The sequence below is a fragment of the Gymnogyps californianus genome, chromosome 3 (genome assembly GCF_018139145.2).
Source record: "Gymnogyps californianus isolate 813 chromosome 3, ASM1813914v2, whole genome shotgun sequence".
Taxonomy (NCBI): domain Eukaryota; kingdom Metazoa; phylum Chordata; class Aves; order Accipitriformes; family Cathartidae; genus Gymnogyps; species Gymnogyps californianus.
In genome coordinates this window covers 23,987,729-24,001,248 of record NC_059473.1, presented here as the reverse complement: position 1 = coordinate 24,001,248, position 13,520 = coordinate 23,987,729, and the positions used below count along the sequence as shown (strand labels likewise).

The 13,520-nt window shown below is 37.0% G+C and overlaps 1 protein-coding gene across 1 annotated transcript in view; it reads right to left on the bottom strand.

Moving 5' to 3' along the window:
* Nucleotides 1-13,520, bottom strand: part of USH2A (usherin) — a 396,109-nt gene that overhangs the window by 49,754 nt on the left and 332,835 nt on the right. Inside the window, 3 exon segments of the mRNA XM_050894852.1 lie at nt 5,371-5,725; nt 11,631-11,793; nt 12,431-12,589. Coding sequence (XP_050750809.1) covers nt 5,371-5,725; nt 11,631-11,793; nt 12,431-12,589 — 677 coding nt within the window.

Below are 13,520 nucleotides of genomic sequence, written 5' to 3'. Positions count from 1 at the left end.
CAGCACACACATAGTAGGTGTGGGTCATTTCATTGGAATTAGAAAGCAAATGTCTCTATACATGAGAGGTCACCAGTTGTTGTAAGTTAAAATCTTTTCACTGTTAGGCATAATTAAAATACTCTAACAGTGGTTTCAGTAATTTAAACATTGCAGTATTGTTGTAATATTTTTCTAGGCTTCAAGAGTTCACAATTGTTTGGTCCAATCAAATCTGGGAACACTGGAGAAGTTATCACCCATCAAGGTAATTACTTTCAAGTTGAAATAATTACTCCATCAATGTTAATGGTCTTTCAACTTCAATAAAGCACTCACCTGCCGATAATCACAGCTAACCTCTTGCTCTCATGCAATTCCCTCTCTATTTAGCAGGTTATATTACAGCCGTTAGAGTGGTCACTTGTCCTGAACAGCTGCTGAATTTCACTTTGATCGGCTGTGAACCATAAAAAAATTAGTCATCTGTGTATGATTTCCCCCTAACCCATAAGCCCTTGCAGAGTTAAGGATATGATCTTTTGGCTGTATTAGGGCACTGCTGAGCAGCCATCTTGTTTCTGGTTGTGGCTACTTTCCACTCATTAACAGCAGCACAGTAGCCTAATTAACTTTTGCCCTCCACTGCCGCTTACAGCTTTCATTCTTTGCTAAGTAGCGCATCTTCTGAATTTATGGCATGTGCAGGGATTCCTCCATTTACTCTCATCTTGTTTTCTTAGAGTGCAGTCCGTTTCCCCGGCATGTGAAATAATAGGCATGTACAAAAAAGTTTCACTGGTCCCTCTCTTTGGCATATTTTTTCTTATTCTTGTGGCTACAATCTTCATTCCTTCTTCTATAAGGAAGGTGTCATGTACAGTCCTGCATACTGCATTACTGAATAATGTTATGTATGAGGAAGTTAATAATTATGTGGTATCTCATCTCTAATGCTGCCAAATGTTCACTGGTCTATATAAGGAAACAGAAATGAAGGATCACACATGGATGTATTAAGTATTTCTGAATGTGACGAATAGAAAGGAACTAACTCTGGATGCAAGATTCCAGATATCTGTAAAATGATGCATAGGAGGCGTATGTATATGGCAGTACTGGCCACAAGATTATTTCTGATATAATATATTTTATATGGAGTTTTTCAGCAAGTAGACTTTATTATTTTTACTCTGGTTATATATTTGATATACAAATTACTGTCTGATTATAACAACATAATCATGCAAGCCAAAGCCTCATCCTCCTACCAAAATCTCTATTATTATTGCTATTCTGCAATATGTCTACAGTTTTCCCTACCACAGATGAAGCATCTGCCAAGAGGAGCTTGGCCAGTGTAGTTATATACCATCTCCCCAAATAACGTAAGGTAAACCAACATGTGTTCTCAACTGTTAGCATAGCTGCATCCAAACCAAAAGTTTTGCTGGTGCAGTGATGTCAGCTAAGAGATGTGTTGATTTTTTACAACCCAAGCTGACATAGCTATGCCAAAAAAGCCTTGTAGGATAAATTTGGCCTGAAAGCCTCATACTGCAAAACACATTGTGAGTAGAGCTGTGCTTCTAGGTAGGCACAGGTGTAGGATTGCCCAGGAATAAGGCCTATAATGCTCACACCTATCTCTTGCATCCTGTAACAAGCACATTGTACTTTTAGATACACTCCGCTGAGGCGGATTTGACACACCAAGGCCTTGATTCTGCATAATAATAATGGGGGTCACTGCCCACAGCAGGCAGAATTTTTCTTTATAACCCTCATCTCTGGCTGCTTTTCCTTCTCCAAGCACATTCTAACAGCTACATAGTCTTACATTTTTTTACTCATCTTCTTGGCTTTGAATTCTCCTGCTCATGACAAACCACCAAATACTTGATATAATTGTCATGGGGGAAACAGCATTACACATCCACAAAACATCTACCAAGAAAAAGTCCAAACTTACCCACAGTTTTACCTCACAGCAACATTTGGAATACAACAGTTAAAGAGCTGTGATGCTTTGATGCCATTTGGCAGGTACTGGCTTTATAATGAAATCAGCTCTGGGTCCTATGTTCACAAGCTTAAGCCCTAAGTTCACAAGAGTGAGAAGCTTGCTTTGACAATCTAGTCACTTTATGCAGATTTCTGTAAATGAGAACTTACTGTCAATCCATTCCTCTATAAACACATCTGTCTCATGTTAATGCTGTCAATAAGACACTAAATATCATTCTTGCTTTAGAGGGTTAAAATGAACTGGGAAGACATTGCGGGAGACACTTGTACTGCTGTAACCAGTCTTGACTTGACTTTGCTCTGCAAATAAACCAGAATGTCAGTTTAACTTGCTGTCACCTAACATCTGTCACTATACTCCTAGCCAAACAAGCTAGGGAAATGGGTGACACTGCTCTTTAACTGCGAAGCATCAAAATGGATCACATGTACTTCACTTGCTTCTAACGGTGCAGGGAGATCCTCCTTTCGTTTGAGTGGCAGCAGCTTTTGCTCTCAGAACTGAGTTTTCATTTTTATCTCCATAGGCAGCGTAAAATTTCAAGGGGTCACCGATAACCTTAAGGTACCGGACAGCCATACCTTTGACACATTAATTCATCTTAACTGGGGAGTGAATAGTTGCATTTTGGGAAGGTAGAGTGGATAAGTCTGTCAAATGGTTTGAAAACCCAGAAGATGCTTCTCATTTGTCTCTGGAAATGGATGGAAACAAAGCTGCTGTCAAATCAGAACAGTCTGCAGGGATATTAGCAAGACCTTAATTTGTATCCTGCAGTGTCATAAGGATTGTATTTCTACTTTAGGTTTTGGTCAAGCTTTATGTCCTGTGGCAGGCAACCGGGGAGAAACCGACAAGAGCAAGGGTGAGATTGGCTACTGTGATTCTAGCACTCCTTTTTTTCTGGAATAATCTAATGGGATAAGAATGGAGTCTAACAGATTAAATAAAGGACCGAACTCATTGCTCACTTAATACTTTAAGTCTTGCTTGTAACATGGAAGCTTGTGTGAGAGAATGACTAATGGTGTATCCCACGAGGGAGCTCCAATGGAGATGCTTTAGGAGATTAAATGATTTAGCCTAGTACCCCTGAAAGCTATATTTTAAAGGGGCAGAAGTTTAATCATTGGAATGCTAGTTCCTTCAATAAAATTACATTTTAATTAAAGTGTCTCATTCACAAAGCTACAGTTAAGAGTATATCAGCAATTTCATGATAAAATTCTATTTTTAAGGGGTTATAACTTTGAAAGTTGGTGTCCAGGTTTTTGCCTGCTGCGATAATTGACCTGACCTCCTGAAGATATCTTTGATAACAGGACTCCATGCGCTTTATGTCAATAACTTTGATTCAAAGCTTTAGCTGTACTGCTATATTCAGAAGAGGTAGGATTCAGATCTCAGCTCCTTGGTATAAATCAGCAAAAACTCCATTGAGTTAATGTAGTTGCAGCAGCTTAAAGTGAGTGCAACTGATGGAAGAGCTGTGCAGAAAGATTTCTCCCCAAAGGGCAGTATAATATTTAAAAATAAAAAAGAGTAACAAAAATAATAATCGATAAATGTTCACGACAAACGACAGTAGAAAGAACATGCAAGTCAGCTTCGCTGCAACACTAGTAGAGCAGCTATACCTATGCTGCCAGAATGTCATTTTGATTCAGGATAGTGTTTGGGGAAAACAAAGGATTTTGGAGCCAGGAAAATACTAATTCAGTAAATAATAGCTTGTTAATTTAAAAGGCTTTTAACTGATGCTGCTAAAGAAACACACTGTGGCAACATTATTTAAAAGGCCATTTTGGTAGGTTTTATTATCCACAATACAACCATCTTGGATATGTTCTGTTGTTGTTGGCATGCTTAGAAGACATTGCAATGCATGACCGGCCAGGTCAATTCTGATGCTCAGCAACACATTGCATGCTGCTGAAGCAGAGTATTAGGAGAAGCCCTGTCATTTCACTGGTTTTGAAATCTTAGGTGTCCCATCACAATTATGATTTTTTTTAAAACAAGTTAAGGGAGCTAAGTACCAAAATCCTACAGAAGTTCAATAACTTTAAAATCGCAATCTATTTTTTAAAACCTAACATACTGTACAATGCAAATGCAACTATTTCAGAAGCCAAAAGTATATATTCCTATCATTCAGTTCAGGACCTGTTTTCTTTTTCAGAAAAAGATGTATTACAAACTTAATCCATTTAGGCTTCCAGGAAGCTAGACACAAAACTGCTTTGGAACCATATGATCACAAGAGTATGTAAGATTACTGAGCTAGAAACTTCTCCCACCTTGTCATGTCAAGATTTGTCTAAGGGAGTTCCTTAAAGGTTACTACTGGGTATTTCAGAGAAAGCTCTTTAGGATCCTACCTGACTGTCAAACAGATACTTTATAATTGGGGTAATTAAGAATTTAGAGGATTTCTGGTGTTATTCAATACAAACATGGCCTATGAATATCATTTAGGGAAAATTCTAGGTTTATGAAATCGAGATGGCACTGCTGAGGAAACCCAACTTTATTACAACATCCTTAAACATTTTCTAAAACTTATTTTCAGGAGACAGACAAGTACAGCAGCTATCCTAATATACAGCGGTTCAGTTCAACTACCTATAAGCTGTCTTTCTATAGAAAGACTAGAATGTAATATATAGGTGGGAGGAGCAGTGGTAACTGCACAAACCATAACCACTTCTGTCACTGATTTACATAACATTGTTAGTTCACAAAACAACCTGCCCTTTCCTGAGTCTATCCCTCCACATACTGAATAGAGATGTAATATTTACAGACATTCATGTCTGGAAAGTCCCTTGATGGGAAAGACACGTTAGCAGTGCAAAGTAACATTCTAATATAAGTACATGTAATGAAAGTAAAAGTAGATCTGCTTTTATTACTGATGAATTATGAAGGGAACATGCAAATGCATTGCATGTATGAATTCATTCACTTTGTGATTCCAACTGAATTACAAAACTACAATTATATACAAGGAGGACTGATTTTATTGTTCTTTGTGCAGATCCGGTGAAACTATTTCAACAGACAAAAAGCGCAGGCCAGTATTTTCAGAGCGAGGCTGACAAAGTTAGATGCATGTACTTAATTCCTCCAGACATGACTCATCTATGCTTTTGAGTAATCTACTTGCCTCTACCAGGAATTAGATATTAACGTGAAATATTTCAGTCTGCATTCAGCCAAACACAAAATTTAAACCAACAAAACTACTGGCAATTGGAAACCCCGCTTTTCCAATCAGTGTTAAATGAGATTTTAAAATACCCCAGAAATCAAAGCAGAGTAAAAACAACTTAAAACTGGTTTTGTGGTCCAGTTCTTACCATTACGGTTAGTGCTGTAACAGCTGGGATGCTAAATGTTGGATCGCTGTGTTTTTCTTGATAGACTACTCGATACAGAGATATAACACCATTGGGAGAGACAGGCTGGGTCCAGTTCAACTGCACTGAGTATGCACTTGTTGCTTGTGCCCAAGGGGCTCCCATGCCCCATGGGGAAGCCTCCAGAGTTTGGGTTGAAGCCCACAGGCTGTCCACTGACCCCACAGCATTTTGAGCTCTGGCACGATATTCGTAGAGAGTAAAAGGCTGTAGAGCATCGGACGCATCAATAAATTCCAAAGCTCCTTCAGCCCAGATGAACAAAAGCAGCTCTTCTTCACTGCCCACAGGACGTCTGAAATTAAATCAAAGGCAACATGTTTAAAATGGAAAATAACTGTAACAGTCCCATGGTAGTAGATCCTGAAGTTCTAAGTTCAACCTGTACCTCAGAAGAGGACAGAACTTGTTTCTATACATTACACACACACAAGGAACTGCCTACCTATCTTTGCATCTTAAAAGCTTTTCCCTGAACTTGCGTTAGGTGCTGAGTAGTGAAGAAGAGATTTTTGAGGCAATCATTTAATTATTCTCCTTTATCTAGAGGAATACTATAAAACATGTCATAGAAGTGTGCTGTCACAGTCCATAGTAGCAGAGTAGCAATACAATAGCATATTGTCCTTTTAGGATAGAACACATCAGACATGAGACTTTCAGAATTTAGAACATGAAATTTTAAATCCTTATGTAGTTGCTAAGTAATGACTTGAATTGCAATACGGCTGCAAGTTTTCAACATTTCTGAAAATCAAACTATTTATGGAGGTACTCACCTCAGGATCCCTCATTTATGGAAAACTTACAACCAATTTACTTGAGAAAAATATTACCTAGTGAACAAGGGATAAATATTTTATCATGCCCTAAAAACCAAAGCTGTGCACTTTTAAATTCTGATTTGCTCACAATAAATATCCCATTTGTTCTTGCGAATGGAATAAGTAATCCTTTGTGCATAAACTTAGCAGAGTTTGCAGCTCCACCACAAAAACTCATTAGAATATCACAAGTAGTGCTTTCTGTAATAAACTACGTATTTTTTCCGATGCTGTTTTTGTTTAAAAATGCAAACCTAAGATATATGAAGACAATTCACTGTATAGGCTTTTGGCACAATGGGTTTTTATTTTTGTACATATATGTATATATCTGTATGTATACACACACACACATACATATACATACATACGCATATGTAGCATTCCTACTACAGATCTGCTTGTGTCGGACCTGGTGATATTCTGAGTATCAGAGGAGATCACAGATGATCCTCAGCCCCTTTTAGTATATAATTTACAACAGTTGTAATAACGCAAGCACTCATCTTCAAAACAGAGTTATCAAATCAATTCTTTCACTTGGCATAAAAATGTTTGTGTGAAATTAAGTTGGTTACATTTAAACACTGTGATAAATCTCAATGACGGTTGTGCTGTACTGCACATGAATTTAAGTATTTCCCCTACTCTTCACAGGAACCTTGGCCTTTGCAGAACGTAAAAGCACTTTCACCCTCCATGCCAACAACAAAAAACAAATTACATTATCTGCCACTTTTATTGCAAGTAGGGCAAATTTGCAGAAGTAAAATCGGTTTGTCTGACTACTGGGTGTCATCATCACTACGCACACACAGAAGCTGAAGAACATTTCTTTGGCAAGAGAAAATCTGTATTTCACAGAATTCTGTCAGATTTTATTTTGTTAGATCAACCCAGGAATTACTTTAAAAATACAAAATGCAACAATTTTTTAATACTGATAATCTTAGCTGCTTGTAATAATATATACCCAGGTATTTACATGCAAATATGAAGAATATAATGAATGCATGTGTGTACACAGCTGTTTATTCATCCTTTGTGTATATGCATATATAAGGCATGCATGAATACATTATTTTCTTATATGAAGCTAAAGAATTTTTGCTAAACTGAGATAAGCAGGCTATATGGACACTGTTTAGTTTAAAAGGGTTAAAGCATGATTTTAAAAAAAAAAAGAGTTTTGAGGTACAATGTCTCTAGTGTAGTGAAACAGGCAAATTATAAGATGTGTTGATACTGAGAATTGGTTGGCAGAACTGGGTGAAGAATGGCAGGTAGAACAGGCAAGAAAGATTCCCTAGCAATTCTCTCTCTTGCAACAAAATGTCTGGAAGAGTCGGGGTACAAAATTTTGCATTGCCCCAAAATTCCATCAGCTATTTTTAATACACTTCCCCATGCTCTATTGTAATGACAAATTAAACCTTACGCAGAACTCTCCCTTAGATGCTGTTCACTGACTTAATGCAAGACACATAATTCTGAAAGGTGAATCACTACGTCTTTCTCCTGCACTTAAAAATATAGTCTTTTCCCTGTGTACTCAAAAACATGCCTAAAAAAATCTCTGTAGATAAGTGAAAAGAGGGTATATTTTAGTGCATTAGTCACCTTTAATGTGTCTTGTCTGACCAAGCAGTATGGCACTTAAATGAATACACAAATTTATGTTTTATAAATTTTTGAAACTCTGTGATAAACAGTTTTTTCACACTGAAAGATCAAATTATGCCACCAACTGTAAGCTCATCCACAAGCAAAGCTGTACAATGTAGTCTGGTTAAGTATTTAGATCTTATTACTGCTGAATATTTAATGAATGAAACTTATGGTTAGGTAAATGGTTCCATCTGTAGTGCTAAACCCCAGAATATCTTCATGTATGAATAAACTTTGAACAGAAGTGGTTGAACAGTCTGTAATCATTTCAATCGTCTTAAGATTTAAGATTCAACTGCTCATTTAACTGGAAGTGTTTCTTATGTACAATGAGCTGCAAAGGAGAATAACATTTCCAAGAGCTGGAAGCTGTCTCTTAATCTGCATAGTCTGATTTGCTGCTTACATTCATTTTAAAGATGCTCAGATACAGTTATTTTTATAAGGGCAAATTCTCCCTGCCCCACTGCCAATCTGAGCCAGCTGACATAAAGAGGAGAATATAATCTTCTTTGTGACAGATAACTATAGAGCTGTATGCAGAGGACTGCAGCAACACTAACTGCAACACTCACTCCTCAGCTTTCTTATGTGGAAGGAGACTCAGTGAAGCCCTGAGGTCTTGCAGGTCAACCCAGAATTATTCTTCATATGTTTACCTTTCATCATGCAACAAAAGTACATGTTTTAGCAGTGCCTGCTGTTTTCCTTACCAGAGTGGTAGTGAGTTATTTCTAGAAACACTGAGAAGTCCTGGGGTAAAATTCAAACGATTGGGGAATCAAATTGTCAAATGTGGGGAAATAATGCAACATCAACAATGTTCCCCCTCCACAGTTTCACATCAAATTAAACAAAGCAGCCTCACTTACCATTTGGATTCAAGAAATCTATACTAATGTAGTTTGTATATTTTTCTTTCCTTTTCTTTTTTTTTTTACAAGTTTTGATGTCAAAAAGTGAACAAAAGGAATTTGAGATTATTGCATGTAACATACTAGTTTAGATTAGGTGTTATATCAATTACAGGTATAAATAAAACCCTTCAGGAGTTCTTATACTCAATGTCATATCCATCCATAAGGATTCTTATATTAAACCATCTACTAATATATGTGTCTTGGAAGCTGTCTTTGGTGCAGCTCATGGTTAAGGGTACAAGGGTAAGCAATGAATCAGTCTAGAAGCCTCTACACTGTAAGTCACAACAGTCAACAGCCACTGAGACATGTCCTCCGTCACAACAGTCAACAGCCACTGAGACATGTCCTCTGTCTTAAATTGCCTGTTGATTTTTCTGCTATATTTTCACCACCAGGATTGCTCAGCTAATGAGAGCTACACTACAATCTCACATATATATACTAAATAATATAATCTTACTGACCATGACATAGACACTTTGACAGAAATTCAGACACTCCCTTAAGCAAGATATGAACCAAAATACTTATAATTTTACAGGCAATATTTCTTTAAGAGTCATCTCATGTGCATCCTACACAGTGCATGCTGGTGGTCAACAGAGAGCAGTTCCATTAGCTGATGTGACCTATACCTTATTAAAATACAGCAAGAAATACATCACCTATTTCCATAATATTATTTTTCCAGAGTAGCAATTTCTGTGGTTGTCACAGGGATGTTATGTAATGATAAACGGGAAAAAAAGTAGATTGGGTGATTGTCTCATGAACCAGATCTTTTCTCATTCACAATCTCTTCTAAGTTGTGGTCTTTGCTAGAAAAGTTTAAAAGCCTCAGATCTGTGTTTAAAACTGCTATATGAATAAAAAAAAAATGTCACCATCGCTTTCATCATAAACTAACATTTTAATTTTTTGGTTTCTAACAAAATGGCTGCAAACTTGCAAGTGCTTTTATGATTCTAGAGGAAAGCACGAGTCCTGCCATTTTAATGCAAAGATCTGCACACACACTAGCTCCCCAAGCATTCCAGCTTTTGAGTTAAATGAATTTATTTTGGTGGTGATGCAGTAAGGAAGAGGCACATGATGAAGAAGAAATTACATGCCATAACCTCCCATAGAAATACTGCAGTCTTGCTGCTATAACAATGTAAGGTTATGTGTGACTACAAAATGAAAAAGAACTATGTGCTTACATCCCATTTCTGATTTTTTTGCAGCTATCTGAGAAAGATTTGATATTGTTGTTGTCTAAGCACATTTAAACTTCAGCTGAAATAACTGCCAAGTGATTCATGCCTATGTAGGTGAATATAACGATTGTATCTGGAGCCCCAGTGCGCCATTTTCATTTCACTTTAAATAAAAAACAAAATGTATCTATGTCAGTCAGTGCCCTTCTGCTGTACTCAGAGGTATCAAACAGGCTACAATTATGATTGTGAAGTGATTGTGTCACATTGGAGGAAGGTTTATTGCTTTTGAGTCTGCTAGGCAGTAACACATTCTGTTTCATATTACTCTTTATATCATTGTTTGGCTGTGACTAGAATAATCAAATGCCATCAAATGCTGTCAAATTCAATTTACAGTATTTTTCACTGAAGCAGGCTTTCTGCATTATATTTCCTGTTTTCCCTTTCTATGGTTGCCATGGAATAGCAGCAGTAATCATCAGCTTTATTTACAAAACCAACAGAGTGAAGACATGTCTTGGGCTATAACATACACTTTATTCCTCTTTATACAGGGGAGGGACTTGGGTTTTTTGATCAGACAATTAAAAAAAAGCAAACAAAAGGATATTTCAAGAAAGCAGGAATTTTTAGAGACTACTGGTGTGTTTAAGGCAAAAGTGAACTCATATTAATTATCACTGCTGATTCCAAAAGGTAATTTGATTCCCTGTCTTCTCAGTCACAGCTCTAATATAATAAAATGTCCCAAACTCTTTGTGGGAGGCTAGGTTCAGCCCAGCATGTGTTCACCACACATATTTAGAGTTGGGAAAACCAGGAACTTCAGAGTTTAAATTCCTCTCCAATACATGGCTTGAGTTTTATATTCTCTGACTTTCTGAAGCTATTCAAGAAGGTCCCTTCAGTGAGCTTTTAAAAAAGGGTCAATGGGCACAGCAGATATCAGTGCTCTGCTACTTCGATACTTCCCTAAACACAGCTATCTATATAGAAAAATCCTCACGCAGAACTTATGAAGCTCCTCATAGGGAGTGAGGATGTGTCAGTCAACCACCTAGACAGGGCAGCTGAATACGAACACCAAGGAACATAAACAGATGCACTGTAATCACACTCCAGATTACTTACTTACAAAGAGGAACATAATTTATCTTGGAAAATTGATCTGTGTTAGGAACCTAGATACCTTTTTTTGCTTTTAAAAATCTCAGAAATGGTGAATTACTCCTGTTTCCATTCCAAAATTCTCAACTGTCTATCAGAGAGGACTGAAGAATGTACCTAGTGGTCTGGGTAAACACAGAGAGAGTATCTATCTTACAATTTTTGTCTGTCCCTTTGAATTTTTAAAAATACATTTTCACCTGCTTTTTGTCATTTGTAGATCAGGAAAATGATTCTTGTCTCAGCTCTTATGCTCGATTTGTCCATTCATAGATCAGTATCTTACCTTAGCATTTGAAAGGTAATATATATTTTACCATATATTTCTACAATTTTTTTCAGCTCGTAGTATATCAAGGAATAAAGAAATGAACAGTTCAGTAAGACTAAGAATCTGAGGTGATAAAAGCATTTACCTGTGAATAAAGTAGTTAGTAATGATGCCATTTGGTTTCTTAGGTGGTGCCCATTTCACTTCTATGAGTGCAGATCCCATTGCTTTAACGATAGGTGGGCTCAGTTCTCTAGGAGGTGCTTCAGCAGTTCTTGAATATGTTTGACCACCCACTCCACACCCACCTACAAAATCAGAAGTTTGCTTAGTGATGAGAGCTTCTTCCTCAACAAAAAATACAGTAAAAGCAAATGAATGTCAAGTAAAGAAGGTCCTGATGAAATGCTGCCTCATTTCACCTCATTTCATTATTAAATACTCATTTAAATTACTGCAACTCCACTGATGAATTACTCCTGATTTTCACCAGTGCAGGTGAGGAGAGAATTGGTTCCAAAGTGTCGTTTTAGAAAGACTTATTTCAATAGGATTTTGAAAATTTCCATTAAAGCCAAAGAATTTTGTAATATTTGGGCTCTTCTCTCCTGTCTTTATGATTACCACTTCTTGTTGGTGAACAGTTACAGAACTGATTTTGTTCTGTATGCACATTTTCAAAAATTGTTAAGCTATTTGTGAAGAGCTTTTAATAAAATGACACATATTACCTAAACCACATTTTAAAATTCTCCATTTAAAATGTTAATAATATAACATGGAGAAATATTTAATGCTTCATTCAGCGCTAGGCTTTCTTTTTACTAGGTAAACATTTGACTCCAATGTAGGAAAAAGATTTTATCTGTTTTACTGAGTTGAATCTATCTGGAAAATCTCCATTCCCTTCCAGTCACAGAAGTGAGTCTTTTAAAATCATCTTACCATTCTGGCATGCTTGTATTCTTATCTCATACAGGGTGTAGGGATCTAGGCCATCGACAAAAGCAAAATGTGCACGTCCTACTGGCTTCACCAGTAGAGTGGGACTGCTCGCGTTTAGTAAGATGTTGTATTCCAAAGGCACATTGACAATGAATATCCCTGTTGTGAAACAGAGAAGAACCAGTGATTATCTGAAATACTAACAACAGTGCAGGACAACTTCAAAGAGGCATTCATCATATGCAATTTTAAATGTAAGCTCCCTCTGGAGGTTTTACCTACTGCCTCTTTTGGAAACTACAACCATGTAACTATAAACTGAAACAGATCCATCTGCAGATCACAACTGGAAGACAGACATTACAGTTCTTAGTTAAAAATCAAAATTCAGTTCAGTCAATGCCTGTGTTGCAATTGCTACTTCTGGGAAGAGTGACCTTATGACTGGGAACCAGGCAGCTTTTATTTCTTTATTTTGGAGGGGCAACAGCTACTAAGCACTGCTGTTTGAATATAGAGTCATATGATCAAAAAAGTGAATTGCCACCATTCAGCAAAGTAATCCTTTTTAGCCCAGCAGCAGTAGCCAAGTGTAGGTTCTTAGCCTGCTTTACCAGTAAAGTACAATACACTAGCTTGAACCAAGAAACATATAATTTCAACTGATATAAAAACAGTTTAGTTTTTACTGAAGAAAAACAACTCAATTTTTACTGTTTTGTTTTAATTCAAACATTTTCCCCATCTATTCCTCTTCCCATGCTGTCAATTCCTAGTTTTCCAGTTCTGTTGAGAAGCTGAAAAAGTCAGTTTCTCCATAAGAACAAGCTAAGCCATATGCCATCCCCTCAGAATGATTGGCAGACGTTCCTGGATCTTCTCTTGTTTCCTCCCACGTGACTTCTCAAGGGGTTTTTTTGTTTTGTTTTGTTTTGGTTTTGTAATTAGGAAATGGGCTGTAGGCTTTTTATTTTTTTGTCCACTATAGACTGTTCCATGCAGACAGCAGCAATTTCATAAAACCAAGAGAATAACCAAAGAAGAGTGGTTAAGTGTGCTTCCTTCATTCTGAAGTCACATAAGGCACAGT